This window comes from Clinocottus analis, unplaced genomic scaffold, assembly GCF_023055335.1.
Source record: "Clinocottus analis isolate CAN_PGR_092001 unplaced genomic scaffold, fCliAna1.0.p SCAF_12, whole genome shotgun sequence".
Classification (NCBI taxonomy): domain Eukaryota; kingdom Metazoa; phylum Chordata; class Actinopteri; order Perciformes; family Cottidae; genus Clinocottus; species Clinocottus analis.
Window position 1 is genome coordinate 1,031,980 of NW_027175843.1, and position 15,619 is coordinate 1,047,598.

The 15,619-nt window shown below is 46.0% G+C and overlaps 2 protein-coding genes across 3 annotated transcripts; both read left to right on the top strand.

Moving 5' to 3' along the window:
* The first annotated feature begins 1,084 nt into the window (after nucleotides 1-1,084).
* On the top strand, nucleotides 1,085-10,323 carry rev1 (REV1 DNA directed polymerase). The gene is given in 21 exon segments (XM_068572282.1): nucleotides 1,085-1,637; nucleotides 2,535-2,610; nucleotides 3,468-3,600; nucleotides 4,171-4,339; nucleotides 4,435-4,950; nucleotides 5,056-5,894; nucleotides 6,298-6,390; nucleotides 6,481-6,597; nucleotides 6,724-6,853; nucleotides 6,944-7,072; nucleotides 7,158-7,312; nucleotides 7,395-7,514; nucleotides 7,618-7,838; nucleotides 7,952-8,124; nucleotides 8,238-8,703; nucleotides 8,792-9,064; nucleotides 9,173-9,272; nucleotides 9,383-9,591; nucleotides 9,699-9,843; nucleotides 9,926-10,028; nucleotides 10,122-10,323. Coding segments are annotated over 20 exon segments (4,269 nt in total). The 5' UTR covers nucleotides 1,085-1,637; nucleotides 2,535-2,544; the 3' UTR covers nucleotides 10,234-10,323.
* A 1,567-nt stretch (nucleotides 10,324-11,890) lies between these two features.
* txndc9 (thioredoxin domain containing 9) lies at nucleotides 11,891-15,581 on the top strand. 2 transcript variants are annotated; one of them, XM_068572285.1, is made up of 5 exons: nucleotides 11,891-11,913; nucleotides 13,345-13,548; nucleotides 13,886-14,004; nucleotides 14,433-14,687; nucleotides 14,807-15,581. In XM_068572285.1, exons 2-5 carry the CDS (start codon nucleotides 13,378-13,380, stop codon nucleotides 14,925-14,927), a joined length of 666 nt encoding a protein of 221 aa, XP_068428386.1. In that variant the 5' UTR covers nucleotides 11,891-11,913; nucleotides 13,345-13,377; the 3' UTR covers nucleotides 14,928-15,581. The 2 variants fall into 2 exon arrangements, with proteins under 2 accessions (XP_068428386.1, XP_068428385.1); XM_068572284.1 differs by lacking the exon at nucleotides 11,891-11,913 and adding an exon at nucleotides 12,265-12,367.
* Nucleotides 15,582-15,619: the final 38 nt, after the last annotated feature.

A 15,619-nucleotide genomic window follows, 5' to 3' on the forward strand; every position in this document is an offset into this window, starting at 1 on the left:
GGTCAGAGCATCCTGGTGTTTTTGATTCTGTGAAATGGGATTTGTTGCAAACTAGCCCGATTTTCTTCCCTTGGATTATGACCTGCTTAATTCCACCAGCACATGAAAGAGGACTGTTATGCACATTTAAGTAGGTCAATTATGTTTGACGTCAGCAAATCAATACTCCTTTTTTTATTTACAACCTGCCATTAGTGCCTTGACTGGATCGAGAATAAGCTAATAGATCACGTGTCTATTCATCCAATTAAAACCAGGCAGTGATTGGAAACTAAACCCACTTTGCTCTTATAGGCTTCCCTTTGTGTCCGCGTGACCTTATTTCACTCCATCCACTGAGCTGCTGGCTGACTGGGAAATGCATAGAAGCCGTAAAATAATAAATAAAAGGTACGGCGCGTCCCGCAGGCTGTACAGTCGTTATCGCCTCAATGTGAGCTCGCCTTAGCGGACCCCCGCGTGCACGAGCCTCCCGTTAAACTGCTCCACTCGTTCATCCGCACGTGCCTCTGCGTCACCGCCGTACGTTTGTGCTCGTGCGCCCGGGCCGTCTGAGGACAGCCGAGCTCAGAGCCAGACAGTCCAAACACCGGGGGAAACCTCAGACTGGGTCGCTTTTTATATATATATATATTTATATCGACTGTCTGCCTCAGGAAAGCAGGCGGCGTGGGCACAAACTATCCTCATTCAAGCCACGGAGACACATTTTAAAAGGTGAATCGCACCCGTTAAAAGGCGATAACCGCGTCTATATCAATCTGCTTTGCACCAAACGGCTCTTTGCTCATGTGGAGCCCAGAGAGCGTTCATCTGCGTGCAAACGTCACAGTGGGTGGTGTCACAAACTGTACAAAGCTCAGGGCTGTTTCACACAGTCAATTCAGGTGACATGCTGTCGGCTACCCGCATAGTGGCCGCGTTGCAATACAACTAAGCAAAGCTACAAGAACACCGGAAGTTGAGCGGATTTTGTTTTTGAAAATAAATAAGTTTTTTTGTTGTTGACATTTTTGCGACTGCATTTTTATTTTAATATTCACAATTAATTTAAGTTTTGAACCTCGTTTTCCGTTATTGCTTATCAGTATGTGAGCTGTGTGCCCTTTCAATACGTTTAGTCCCTAATGACTGAGCAGGGTGAGAAGTAATATCGTGTGAAGTAGCATATACTTTGATCCAGAAGTGTATATGTGTGTGGCGTGACAAAATAACACACTACTGTGACGTTAACCTGCTCAGCCACCAGACTTCCAACATCCACTCGCTTGTCAAATCATTTTATTTTGAAAGGCATCACCGGAACTGCTGCGTTCCACCTCCTCGCCTTGACTCCCACCGAGGAAAGGGAAAGCAAAGAGCTCAGGCGACAGAAATGGAGAGCAAAGGAACCGGGAGGGAGAGCAGCAATGTGGACGAGGCATGGTGCGGCAGCGACACCAAATAGGGGGAACTCGGTCCACGGAAAGGGGTCCAGCTAGCAACAAAGTCCGGGTGGAGGAGTCGAGCTAACGCTCGCTGTCTGGAGGGTTTTCATTTCGCTCTTCCCTCGTAATCAGTGCGCACTCGGCGCTGGTGTTGGTGCCTGTCTGCAGAGAGAAGTCTGAGGCGAACAACCCAGCGTGACAGAAGAAAAGGTAAAAACAGCAAAAGCCGGGGACTTCTCTTCGCCCACTGCCACGGAGTGCTTGTTTGTTTACACCGGCGATTAACGCCTGAAGTTCCGTAGTCCCGCAACAATTACCTGACCCATTGTTTGGAGACGTTAGCTTCCCTTTTTTCCTTTTCTTTGTTTTTTTAAACCAGCATTGTGCAGCCTCACACACTTCCACTCGTGTGTGTGTGTGTGTGTGTGTGTGTGCTCGCTCGGGTCGACACAATGTTCCGGGGTCGTGGCGCAGCGACATGTACGAGCAGACGAGCGAACCGTGGCTAAGCTAACTTACTGTTAGCAGCTTACAAAAAGAAGAAGAAGAAGAAAAAGAAGAAGACAAATGAATGTGACTCAGTGCCACATGGGGCTCTGTTGTAACCTCACTGTCAGAGGCAGAAGCCATGCCCGGACATGCCCTTGGACACGAACGCACCGCAACGTTCACGCCGAGTTAACGGTCTCCAACACAGCGACGCACGGACGGCACCGGGAATGTGACTTGTCCCCACTTTGTTCCAGAGAGAGAGAGAGAGAGAGAGAGCTTTGTTAACTCGCAACACAACCTCATTCGGGAATCGTCCACTTCTCAAACATGCATGTACCGTTTCAAATAAGTTGGTACTTAAAGCGACCGACTCGCCTTCATCCGACGCGTGTCGACACCCTGCAACACAACCTGCACGAGACTCTTTTTGTGTGCGTCGTGTGACATTTTGACAATGTCTCCTCGGGCTATTTTATTTAATTGTTTTTAAATAGCTCGATCAGTTAAAGAAACCAACAGTGGACTGAGTGCAGTCTGCTCTCTCTGGACACTGTGGTGCCTTGCGTGTCTGACGCGTGATGGTATTGATGAGCAACTCTGTTGTGCTGCTTTCAGGCGGCTCAGCATGAGTCGAGATGGGTGGACAAAGAAGAGAGCCAATGCAAGTGGTGACAATGGTTGGGCTGAACAGGTGAGTGTATTGGCACACACACTCGTGTCGTCATAATCGACGAGACAGAATTAACATCAGCACGAGGACAGTCACACTCTTAAAAAGGAGGAAAAAAACTGTTGGTTATGTAAGTGTAGCCCAAAGGGATGTACATGCGTGTGGAGTTGTAAATGCTGCCTTGAGCATACACACAAAGACAATGCAGCTTCACAGTATTCCTGAGGAACTGGGCTTGAACCGTCCTGTTCCTCTTATCCTCCTGCAATGTCATTACCACCGCTCAGAGCCTTAAGCTTATCAAGAGTTTCTGTCTAATTAGGTAAAGACCGACTGACAGGGAGTTTAAACACAGCTGTGAGAGCTGCACAGAGCCAGATATATGCATACAACATACCACAGCATCACCATCGAGGCCAGGTACTAGGCTTATTAGATCATCTCCAATATCTCTGTGAATTTAGAGAAATATTAGCTTCTAAAAAATGTAAAATAGAAGTTATTTTTAGTTGTTTTTTTCTGCAGAAAGCAACATGTAAGTGCCCTTATTTTCATTAAACGGCATATACAATTGCTGGGAAAGTTTACAGGAAAATGCACATAGTACTTGTGTGTAGATTCTATTATTGACACACAGTTGAAGTCGTGGTTGCTTGGTGACAGAGTGCATAGGATAGATACTGACCATGTACTCTAATGTAGTCCAAGGCCTCTTCCTATCAACATGTCAATACCGTATATATATATATACTGTATACAGCGTTTATATACAGTACCATGTGTATATTTTGCTATGCCGTGCCGGGCGCTCTGGTGCTGCAGGCTCCGTTTGTGAAGGCGTTCCTCACTTCGTCCTGTCGCTGCTCTGTCGTCTGTAGGGAGGCTACATGGCTGCCAAAGTGTCGAAGCTGGACGAGCAGTTTAAATTCGATGCCCCCAGAGAGAAACAGAAGGAAGGCTCGTACTCCAACATTTTTACTGGAGTTTCTATCTTTGTCAACGGGTACACAGGTAACACTATGCAACAGCACCTTCATGTTTTACATAATATTAGTGGCTTGTCCTTCTTCTTCTTCTTCTTCTTCTTCTTCTTCTTCTTCTTCTTCTTCTTCTTCTTCTTCTTCTTCTTGCAATTTCTTTGTCCTTACCAGTTGCAAGAACAGAAAGCTCATGCAGATGTTCTCTCCGTATGTGCCAGAAGATTATCTTTCATCTTTCATTGTGATTTTTTTTTTTTTCACGGTTTCTTTCCACTCACTGGGAATAATAATTACATTTTCAATATGATAAACCTTATTATAATTAATATGTTCATGATCATTGTCATAAAGATCTCCTCATAAGTTGGGTAATACCATTAAGTCTAAAGAGCAAAGACTTCAAAGCTAATTAACACAAATGTTTTCTTCAGCTCATCGTTCATGTGATAACTGGCACTGTTTTTTACTCGTGTATATGTTTCCTCTGGTGGTTTGTGCCGATCTATAAGTCTGACTTTTGTGGATTCCCAGTTAACTAACTTTCTGATTAGTTTTTGTCCTTTGGGTTCACTGTTTACCTGTTCACCTCTTTGTGCTTTAGAGCCGAGTGCAGATGAGCTGCGCAGGTTGATGATGCTGCACGGTGGCCACTTCCACACGTACTACTCTCGCTCCAAGACCACCCACATCATCGCCAACAACTTGCCCAACTTCAAAATTCAGGAGCTCAAAGGGGAAAAGATCATCCGGCCACAGTGGATCCCTGACAGGTGGGTTTAGTAGGAGTTTAGTATTCTCATTTCATTCTTCAATATTTTAAAACATTAGCGAAAAACCGTTGACTTTTTCAATTTGTTTGCAACAGTATCAAGGCCGGGCATCTCCTGCCTCACCAAAAGTACCAGCTGTACACGAAGCAGAAGGGCCCACTCTTCCCCGGCACGACTCTGCGCCAGACGCCAGAGATGGCCGGGCCCAGCCACGGGCCGCTGCAGCCGAGCGTCCATCAAAAGCTTCACCTGCCACAGCGCGGCCTTCAGCGCCCTGCACTCCGGCACGAGGAGTCCTCGTCCGGCTGCCACAATACCTCCATCCCCAACGCCGGCCACGGTCCACTTCACCAAGGCAACATCCAACCTCAGTCCATCCAGCGAAGCTCTGCTGTTCGCTTCATCAACCCCCGACCCGGTCCCTCACCGTCAACTGTCCTGGATGCAGATCCCAGACACAGAAGCCTGCTGTCTGACCCGAGCCCCACAAAGCCCCCACAGTCTTCTCTTTATACTAATCTCCAGCACCAGAGAGCTAGCCAACCACAACCTCAGAACAACTCTTCTTGCAACACGGCCCGGGGCGGCTACAAGGAAGTGGATTTAAAAATGTGAGTACCCTTTCTTCTTCTTTTTTTTTTTACTGAAATGAGAGATTTTAGTGTTGTGTGGACACATTTTGATCTTGTTGCATAAATTCTCTTTTTATCTTACAGAAACGGATCACTTCAGACCTCATTGGAATCGCTCAGCCATTCGAAAATGAATGAATTGCGAGAGTGTGGCAAAGGTGATCCTTTCCCGCAGGTGGTGAAGGAAGCGCGTCTGACAAATGGACACTCTCACCGTGTTAATGGTGCCTTAAAGCCAGAGGACCGGCCCCCTGTTACTGACAGACCTTCTCTTGACAAGGACCCGCCTCCATGCAGAGGCACGAGTCCCCACGACAAACCTCAACATCCTCCAGTGCGGCTTCAGACCAAACCCGACCCGTACGAGTTCCCTCACAGTCCTCCGAAGCAATCCGACCCGTCTTCTGTCTCTCTGAAGCAGTCCAATTCCCACGGAGCCAACGAGCAGAAACCCAAACCTGCACCGCCTTCCTACCACGAGGCCACCGCGACCGAAGGCCATCTGCTCTCCAAACCGCTGCAGCAAGCCCATCAAGTCGGCTCGCATCCCGATAAGACTCCCCTTTCGCCCGCGAGCCGCTCTCTCTCGCATGCCCCCGTTCGACTGAACGGAAGCCACCGCGATGCCTTTTCATCGGACCCCGCCTCTTTAAACACAACCGGCGTGACGGACAAGCCCGATCCTCCCGCTGAAAAGGCCTCGTCGCCGTCCACGTCCACGTCGCAGCTGCTGTCTCGGACGGGCGGTCTGATCTCCGAGTACTACTCTCACTCGCGTTTACATCAGATCTCCACGTGGAGGTCCGGCTTCTCCGAGTACGTCAATGAACTGCACGGCAAGAGGAAAGCAGCGGAAGGGGACTCGTTTCCTGGGAAAGAGCGTCTGAGGAAAGCTGTGGCCCAAAACTCTGCAGACAGTCGAGGTGAGAAGGAAGGGACACTGTGGCTTTCAGCTGTAAAATACAGGCTGTTTATGTTATTAATGTGTTATTCAGGAAGGTTGTCGTGGTGGCTCAGTGGTCCAATAAGCATATGACACAACTGACACTGGCTGCGTGTCCGACTCCTCTCTCACATCTTGTGGCGCTTCACAGTTAACTGCCAATAACTGTTAAATGCTCAAAACGTCTTTTTAAAAACGGGCTGTGTCATTGTGAATAAGTTTTAAAGATTGTACAAAATGTCCTCAGATATTTACAATATGTTCTAGTCAGAGATGGACGCAGTATTTGTGTGCATTTGTGGCATCATTCCATGTTCATTTCTTTTCACGATGCGGAAAACTTCCCTCTGACGATCCGGTATTTATTTCTTTGTGTGGTTCAGGTACGTCGGCGTGCGCCAAGTCTTGTATTCTCCACGTGGACATGGACTGTTTCTTTGTGTCCGTGGGGATCCGACACAGACCGGAGCTCAAAGGTAAGGCGGCCTGAAAAACATATTCATATGTGAGACAGGCGCCCGCTGTGTGGAATAGTCTCAAGCATCCGCTTCATGGTCGTGTTGCAGGGAAGCCCGTTGCTGTGACCAGCAACCGTGGACAGGGGAGAGTGCACCCGAGGCCTGGAGCCCAACCCCAGCTGGAGAAGCAGTACTACGAGAGGAAGCACACTCATCCTGAACCGGGTGAGAGCTTCATGCACGACATAACCTGTCTGTCAAGGAGCATGTTGACCTTTATTTTCCACAGACGTGTCTCCTGTATTTCCCTGTGCTTACGTTATTGTCACATGCCTGACTTCTGCCTCTCAGAAAGAGCGGATGATGAGGATCTACACACATCTCCTTCACAAGAGAGTCCAGACTCCCATGCCAACGGAGTGGACCAGGATGCATCGACTCTCTCCATGGCAGAGATTGCGTCCTGCAGTTATGAAGCCAGGTGAGATAGAAAAACACACACACGGGGATTCATATCAAAAGGCACAAACATCTGTATGTCGTACTAATCGGAGTCGGTTGTCTCTCGCAGGCAGGCAGGTGTGAAGAACGGGATGTTTTTTGGCAAAGCGAAACAGCTGTGTCCCTCCCTGCAGGCGGTCCCATATGACTTTGAGGCCTATAAAGAGGTGGCCCTCACCATGTATGAGACGTTGGCAGGGTACGAAGACCTTCCTGCTCAATGTTTTACTCATTTCCCTGTCGTTTTCACATGCAAGAGGAGCTCACGCGTTTGTTCTTTGCAGGTACACCCATGACATCGAAGCCCTGAGCTGCGATGAGGTGTTGATAGACGGTTCCGCTCTGCTCGCCGAGTTGAGCGTCACACCGGAGGATCTGGCCAGTGCCATCAGAGCGGACATCAAGGAGAAAACGGGATGCTGTGCTTCAGTGGGCATGGGTGAGCTCATGTTTGTCTCATGCAGAATCCATCAAGACAGCGTTCGTCTTTAAAGAAACTGACCGCTCATCTGACTGTTCAGGGTCCAACATCCTGTTGGCTCGGCTCGCCACCCGTAAGGCCAAGCCAGACGGGCAGCACCTCCTGAAGTCTGAAGAAGTGGATGATTTCATCAGGGACCTGCCAGTGACCAGCTTACCAGGTCGCTACAGCACCACCTGCTGTTCATGTGTCCATCAGTCTATCCAGTCTTTTTCCGCTTTCTTGTGCTGAATATTTGATTGCTCCTCGATTCCTTTTCCAAGGCGTCGGGCCGGTTATGGGCAGAAAACTTGCTGCGATGAGCGTAAGGTCGTGCGGGGACCTCCAACAGGTGTCTCTGTCGCAGCTGCAAAAGAAGTTTGGACCCCGGACCGGACAAACCCTGTTCCGCTTCTGCAGAGGCCTGGATGACCGGCCCGTCCGCTACGAGAAGGAACGGAAGTCCGTCTCGGCTGAGATGAACTACAACATTCGCTTTACTGGGGTTCGAACTTCTTCCTTCTCCCTCGTTCCATCTGCTCTGTCTCATCTTCTTTGTGTTTTCACGCCTGTCTCTCGCTAACCCTCTTGTCCGTCCCTCTGACATATGTTGACTAGGTTGATGAGGCCGAGTCTTTCCTGACTAACTTGTCCATGGAGGTGCAAAAGCGGTTACAAGAAGCAGGGCTGCGGGGGCGCAGAGTGACCCTAAAGGTCATGGTTCGCAAGGTCGGAGCGCCACTGGAATCGGCTAAATACGGCGGTCATGGCATATGTGATAACCTCGCCAGGTAGGAAAGATATCTTCATCTGTGTACGTTACAGATGCTTGATAATGTCAACTCGCCCATGCATGTCACTGTCTCTCTTTAGACTCATTTCCGTCCGTCTCCTTCTCTGTCAGGAGTGTGATGCTGGCTCAGTCCACTGACAGTGGGCAGCTGATTGCCGCCGCCGTCATCAAGCTGTTCCACGCCATGAAGCTGCAGGTTCAGGACATGAGAGGAGTCGGTATCCAGGTCCAGCTCCTTGACGGACATCCCTCCGTCCCTCAGAACGCCGCGCACCCTGGGACGCGGTCCATCAAAGAGATGCTGCGACGCCGGGGTTTAAGTCAGCGATCCAGCAACAAAGGTCTGTAGAATATTGAGTGTTTCAGTTCATATCTTAGTAGTTCAAGGTCAATGTTAGAGATGCTGCTGACAATAACGCACATCGGTGTAAATGTTTCCTCAACCACAGACCCGTCCTCTGCGTCCTCTCCTGAGCCCGTCCCAGGAACAAGCGGAGCGCAGGAGGCGCGCCGACAAACTCCCAAACATTCTCGAGCGCGTCTGAACTTCAGCATCGAGGTCCCCTCCCCTTCACAGGTACTTGAAGAAGACGTCTGATTTGATTCAAGCAAGAGAGGAACAGTCCAACGTTTGCAACGCCTCGTGTTTCTTTGCGATCTCCCAGGTGGATCGTTCTGTGTTGGAGGCGTTGCCCGTCGAGCTGAGGGAACAAGTGGAGCGCTCGTGGTCTGACCGCGAGGGATCGAGTAACCGTCGACCTGCCGGTCCACAGCCCTCTGCTCCTCTTCCACAGCCCTCCTCCTCTCTGCGGGCCCGTCCCACCTCGCCTCCTCGCCCTCCCGCGCCGTACGCGCCGCCTGTCGGCACGTTGCTTCTACAGATTCCAAACCAGCCCGACAGTCTGGGAATTGTACTGGAACTGCCAAACTTCTCGCAGGTAAGGAAGTAACAGCTCGTCATGTTTGTGCCCACGTATCTGAAGCCCATTTCATTGATTGCGAGGAGGCGTTTGTTTTCACTCAGTCCCTTTGCTTTCTGACTGCAGGTCGATCCAGACGTATTTGCCGCCCTTCCCAAAGAGCTCCAGGCCGAACTGAAGTCTGCCTACAACCGCGTAACAAATGTCCAGCCTCAGGAAAACATATGTAAGCACACAAGGGGGGAAAGCTTTGTTCGAAATGAGTTTAGCTTTGTTCTCCTATCGTCAGCGTGACCATTCTCTTACTCTCATGTGTTTCCTCTTGATGTCTCTCAGTAGTGGAGCAGAAGAACCCACTCCTGCAGCTGAAACAGTCCGGACTCGGAGTCGGCATCGGTCGAGTGAAGCGACGCTACAAGAAAAAAAATGCAGCGAGCCCCGTTAAAAAAGGCCTTTCCCCTCTGAAGAGGCGCCATGCGACCAACAGCCCAGGCAAAGCGCTACCGTCTCCGATGAAACCACGGGAACCAACGAACATATTGAAGGTGAGCCGATGAACAGTTTCATAAATGAAGACGGTGGCCGTCTGTGACGATGGAGAAGTCGTGGCAGTTTGTGATCTATCCGGCTCACATCTGTTTTCCCTTCTCAGGCTGAAAATGGGCCCTCGACCTCAACAGCAGACATCCCAGAGCCTCTCGCCAAATCCATCCACCGCCCCGCTCCAGTGTTGGCCGGAGCCTACGACTTGACGGACATTAAAACGCTTTTACGGGAATGGGTCACCACCATAACAGGTGAGGAAGAGCGCCGTCAGAGTGCCTCCTCATGCAGTTACCTGTTGTCATGCTTATTTAATCCCTTCTCACTTTTTGCTAGACCCGATGGAGGAGGACATCCTGCAGGTGGTGACATACTGCACGGATCTAATTGAGGATAAAGATCTGGAGAAGTTGGATTTAATTATAAAATATATGAAAAGGTACCGAACGGTTAAACCGCCTCCATTCCTCTACGTCGACCCTCTTCTTCTTGTTTGTGTTGCTTTCAATAATTCCTCTTGCTCTCTCTGCAGGCTCATGCAGCAGTCGGTGGAGTCGGTTTGGAGCATGGCGTTCGACTTCATCCTGGACAACGTGCAGGTGGTCGTGCAGCAGGCTTACGGTAGCACCCTGAAAGTAGCATGACGGAGGAGGGAGTACTGCTTTCGCTGCGTGACGCCGTTACACCCCCCACTCTTGTTTTGCGACTATCAAAAGGTCAACTGCAATACAAAGTATGACGTCTCAATGATTATTTTCCTTCCTTCCAAACTTCAGGTTCTCAGATTCCTGAGAATTATGTGTTGTTGTTTTTCCCACACACAATATGAAAAAGTTGTTACATGAGCCATGACAGTATTTGGGTGTGTACAGTTCATAATTCCCTGTACTTGTGCTTTTAAAGCACAGGCGGCATCTAACAAGTAAAACTAACTGAAAGGCAGAAAAATGTACTTAGAATTTACTTCACCAAAACTCAGAACAGTGATAATCGTAGCAGCTTTTTTGCGAATTCAGAATTTTTCATTTGGAGAATAAATGTGAAATTTTATATAAGGATTTTTTGCAGGTAGTGCTGAACTTTTTCTTAAACAACACACGCCTTTTTACAAGATTTAAAATTTCCGTCCTGATCAGTGTTTTCCATCTGAAATAGCAGTTGACTAAATATTGTTACACCGGCACATTTTGAGTTTTATTTCCCATTTATGCAGTTGAATCTCTCGTGTGGGTTTCAAACAATGACTGTGATGAACACAATCATCATGTTTAAATGTAAAGCACTTTTTAGAATTGTTTTAAATAGTTAGTGTCGTAGCACTTCTAAGACATCAGACTTATCATGCCAGAAATTGTAGGAATAAAATATATTGTTTCACAATAACCTTTCTTTGGAGCTCCAGTATTGACCTGTGAACTATCTAACCATCTAAAATATGGTCTGCTGCATCTTTTTTCTTCTTATTTTCTTCTAGTCTCTCACAGAAAAAGTGCCAAACCTTGTTATACTATGTAAATAATGTTTTTAAAGACACTTGTTTAAAGTTTTAAAAGAAAAGATGTAAGTGGAGGGTGTACCTCTTGTATTGTTTACATGTAGTAAATTCTTAGTAACCAGTCTTTAAATTGTAAAATCTTCTCGCTCTTCAATTGTTTGTAGGTGTTTCAACCAAAAGCTCTTCATGTGAGGTTACCTGTTGATTCTCTGTAGCACTACAGGGGTTACAGTAATCAATAAGTAGCCTGTACACTTCTTTTTTCATTAGAAAGTGAGACGTCCCTTCAAGATAATGTAACATTTCATACAGCCTTTGTATCTAAAGTAAATATTTTCTAGTGTTTCCAGCCTAGTTACCCGTTTTACAAATCTGAATATGGAAATAATTCTGGATTTGCAGAGGAATAGGTGACCTTATTTTATAACTCAACGTATGTACTTGTGTACTTCATACATTAGAGACATTTTGGCTAAATCATTGTGTTTCTGTGGCGTTAACTCTCATGATCGGTGATAAGTAGTACTCAGCGGATGCGGCTGGCTGGCTGGCTTGTGATCTCACCATCCGAGACATTGTGTGTGTGTGTGGTGGAAAAAGTTTGTTTTAAAGCGTTGTCCCCTATATGCAAACCAAATCAATCATTTTGGTCATCATTCATTGTTTTTAACTTGTTGAAATGAATGTAATTCAGAATGTGCAAGTCTCCACTCACTTCCAAGATGTTTGCTTCTCTTCATCTGTCATATCTCTCCAGAAGTTAAAATTGGCCAGTCTTGTCTTCTATAAACTGGCTTGTGCCTGAAGACCTGAAGCTGTGAACTTGTTTGTAAGTTTTTTAAATCTTGGTAATAAACTGTAAACTATGTATAATTATCGTTTTGTCATTGTTTAATGTCACAATCTGTATTGTAGAAGGATTTCCAATTAAGCTCTTTGTGTGAGGTTAATGTACATGTGAGGTTAAGATTACTTTCAGGTTCTGAAAATATTTTTATCTACTCATGCTTTACAAACTGAACTTAGTGATGAATGTATCATCATTTAATATAGGCTATATAGGCTATATTTGTAAATTGTAGGCTGTATTTGTAAATTAAAAAGACAAACCGGAAAGCCGTAAAGGACCGTTTTCCTTTAGCAGGTTAGCTTTTTGCAGATAATAGATAATTTAAGAAATGCCCGGATGTAGTGTGACGTCGAAGCGGCCTGTAGTAACGTTTCGTTACGCAGCAACCTTTGGCATTTCGCGCACAAACTGAAGTGTCGGCGAGCTCCATCAGGTAACCCATAATTTAATCCGGTGTTGTTGTGGATTACCATATTTTACTTTTACACAGAACATAATTTAAATTATTCATCTAACGCGTGAATCGAGGGTTTATCTTTGTCCGTGCGACTGTTGACGTCTATGGGACTCGCATGGCTAACGTCAGCTAGCTAGTTTAGCCGGCTAACATAGTATGGTCGAGCTTAGTAACTTCTTCCTTGTATGCAGGCGGAAATGAACACGCCGTATTCCTAAATTAACCGGCGTGTAATGATTTAATGCTCAGGAAGCTTCTAAGGGAAGTGTCGGAACAGATAGACAACTATAACCAAGTACGTTCCCGCAGCTAACCTAAAGCTAACAACAGGCATAAAGAAGGTGTGCCCTGACGTCACCAAGGCGTTTTGTCTGCTCCGCTGCTCGAGCAGATAGCTTTAGTGTTCACGTTTATGTTAAATCAAATGACTTGACAGGAATGTCGCGTTCACACTTTATCATTCACACATGTGATGTTCAAGTACACTTGGTTAAATCTAATGTTATCACACTACCCACATGATGGGTCGAATGGTCAGTGCTTTATTAAACCGTTTTGTCCAACCCGTTTATAATCAATGAGGGTGGACTCAATGGCTCATTAGAAACATCACTCGGTGTGACACAATTCAACATCATCGCAAACTACAGCCTCCAAAATTCCCATAATATTGAATCAAAACCTCTAGAAAGTGAACTAAAGCTGAACATCATAACCTTCACAAAGGGAGGATTTAATATTGGACTGCTGCAGATTGCATTAGTTTCAGCCAAGTGGACTGTACCTAATTAACTGGCTGTGTGTACATTTACATGATAATTCTACCTTTTTCATTGCCTTTGACATTGTTATTGTTGTATTTAGGCAGTAAAATCTCACCGGCCATCTTTGCTAACTTCTGTGTTTTCTAGCGTCATGTTTCAGTTGACATGATCTGTTCTTTACCCTCTCAGATCCAGAGAAAGTTTCACTTGGAGCAGGCAACCATGGCCAGCCAAATGGACATCTTAGCACGCGTTTTGGAGCAGTCCGCCCTGCTGGTGGAGGAGAAGGTGGATGCACAGTTGAGCAAACTGAATGAAATGGATGACGATGATCTGGAAAGACTGAAGGAGAGGCGGTTGGAGGCACTTAAGAAAGCCCAGAAACAGAAGCAGGTATGTGGGATGTGTTCTTCTGTTTTTATAGTCTGTGTCTCAAGCAAATTAAATTATCCAGGACATTTAGTTAATGCCCTTGTTGCATTAAGTGCAACATGTATCACAAAATCATAAACTACTGCAAAAATATATATGATTGGCACTGTTTTGAGTGGTATTTAACTCCATGATGTGTAGCCCTAATGGCATTTATAATAATTAGTTTTACTGGAATATTGTGGACTTTTTTTTGGGAAGGATTGCTGAATAATCCTAAATCAGAAAAGACCATATTGTTGTTGGAAGTCTGGGGGATCATTGTTCTGCTACTCAGCCCAGTTCTCTTCTTTTGAAGGAGTGGTTGTCTCAAGGCCATGGAGAGTTCAGAGAGATCTCAAGTGAGAAAGACTTTTTCGGCGAGGTCAAAGATAGCAAGAAGGTCGTCTGCCACTTCTACAGAAATTCTACCTTCAGGTAAGTCCATTGTGTTTATTTATCACAGTGACAGGTGAAGAAGGGTGTAGTTTGCTGCACGGGTTGTAAAGCTCCTTGAGGAAAATGTGTGAAATGAGAAGTGTGCCTCTGTTGTGTTTAAGTAAAATGTTGGGGTGTTAACCCTTTGCTGACCAAAACAAGCAACTTCAAGATGCCACCTTTCACTGTAGGAAATCGTCCTTTGGTGGTTTGGCACTAATACACAAACCATTACAGCCCTAAAACTAATTATGAATTGGAAAAAATCGTTAATGTAAATCTTTAGTGACGGCTCCCAATTTAGTCGCTTTAAAAAAAAAGAAAGAATACATCAGCAGTTCATGTCCAGTAGTCAGTGCTTCCAGTGCATTGAATCGAAGAGTACCTCGTCATTACATTGCTGAACTCGTCCTTCTGTCTTCACATAGATGCAAGATCCTCGACAAACACTTGGCCATCTTGGCAAAGAAGCATCTTGAGACCAAATTCATCAAACTGAATGTGGATAAGGCCCCGTTTCTGACTGAGAAGCTGCGGATCAAGATCATGCCGACGCTGGCCTTGCTTATAGACGGAATAACAAAGGACTATGTGGTTGGATTCGCTGACCTGGGCAACACAGACGAGTTTACGACAGAGATGCTTGAATGGAGACTCGGCTGTGCAGACGTTCTCAACTACAGGTGAGACGTGCTGGAGACTCCCGCCGTCATCTTGAGGCATCAGAGCTACAGAATTGCAGCAATGAGCTGATGAAAACAATATGCAACCTGGTTTTAACATCTTTTCTTTCCTGTTGTAGTGGTAACCTCATGGAGCCTCCAACAACGACACAGAGGCCGGGCACAAAGTTCACAAAGGTGGAGAAGAAAACCATCAGAGGGCGAGGTTACGACTCGGATTCTGATTCTGAAGATGACTGAAACGCACCTTCATCCGTCTGGTTCTCTCGAGGCTACCTCCTTTTAAAAACAAAAAAAGATTTTTCTTTCCCCTTTCTGTCAGTGACTTCTCCATTCATTAAAGATTTTCACAATTTAATTCATCAAATTGTGTTAATAAGGATGCATCCCGATAATAATCGAGTATTGACCGTTGCAAACCTCTTCTCTCTGTCTCTGTGCCTGTCTTGGCATGACACACACACACAGCGGAGAGAAGAAAAAGGGGCAAATTTTGGCTACATTTTACTCCAGTAGATGCCGAAAACTTAACAAATTCAATAAAACCCTCAGAAGTAGAGGAGGAAATACCAGCAATATATCAAAGCCTTATTTATTGAATTGTCTGCCATGTTGCCATACACATCGAGAAGAGACGTGTAGAGGATAACGTTTCACTGAAGCATTCCACCAATCATCAACTCACTGCTTTTTGCCTCTTTGACTAAAACCTTAACCCTTTGTCTTGAGTGATTTTTCATTGATGTAGTTCTGTTGTTTCATTGTTCATATTGTCTCATATCAAACTGATGCATGATAGCCAGGATCATCTTTTAGCATCAAACTTCATTTTCACGTGACCTTTACTTGTAGCAAGACTTTAACTTGACTTAATAAAACAAAAGAATTTGAAAATGATTTGTCATTTTGTATCGGAAGTCCACAAAATAATA

Coding starts and splice junctions, on each gene's coding strand:
- txndc9 (XM_068572285.1), top strand. CDS start 13,378: ATGGCCAGCCAAATGGACATCTTAGCACGCGTTTTGGAGCAGTCCGCC. Junction 13,549..13,885: donor AAGCCCAGAAACAGAAGCAG/GTATGTGGGATG, acceptor CTTCTTTTGAAG/GAGTGGTTGTCTCAAGGCCA. Junction 14,005..14,432: donor TACAGAAATTCTACCTTCAG/GTAAGTCCATTG, acceptor GTCTTCACATAG/ATGCAAGATCCTCGACAAAC.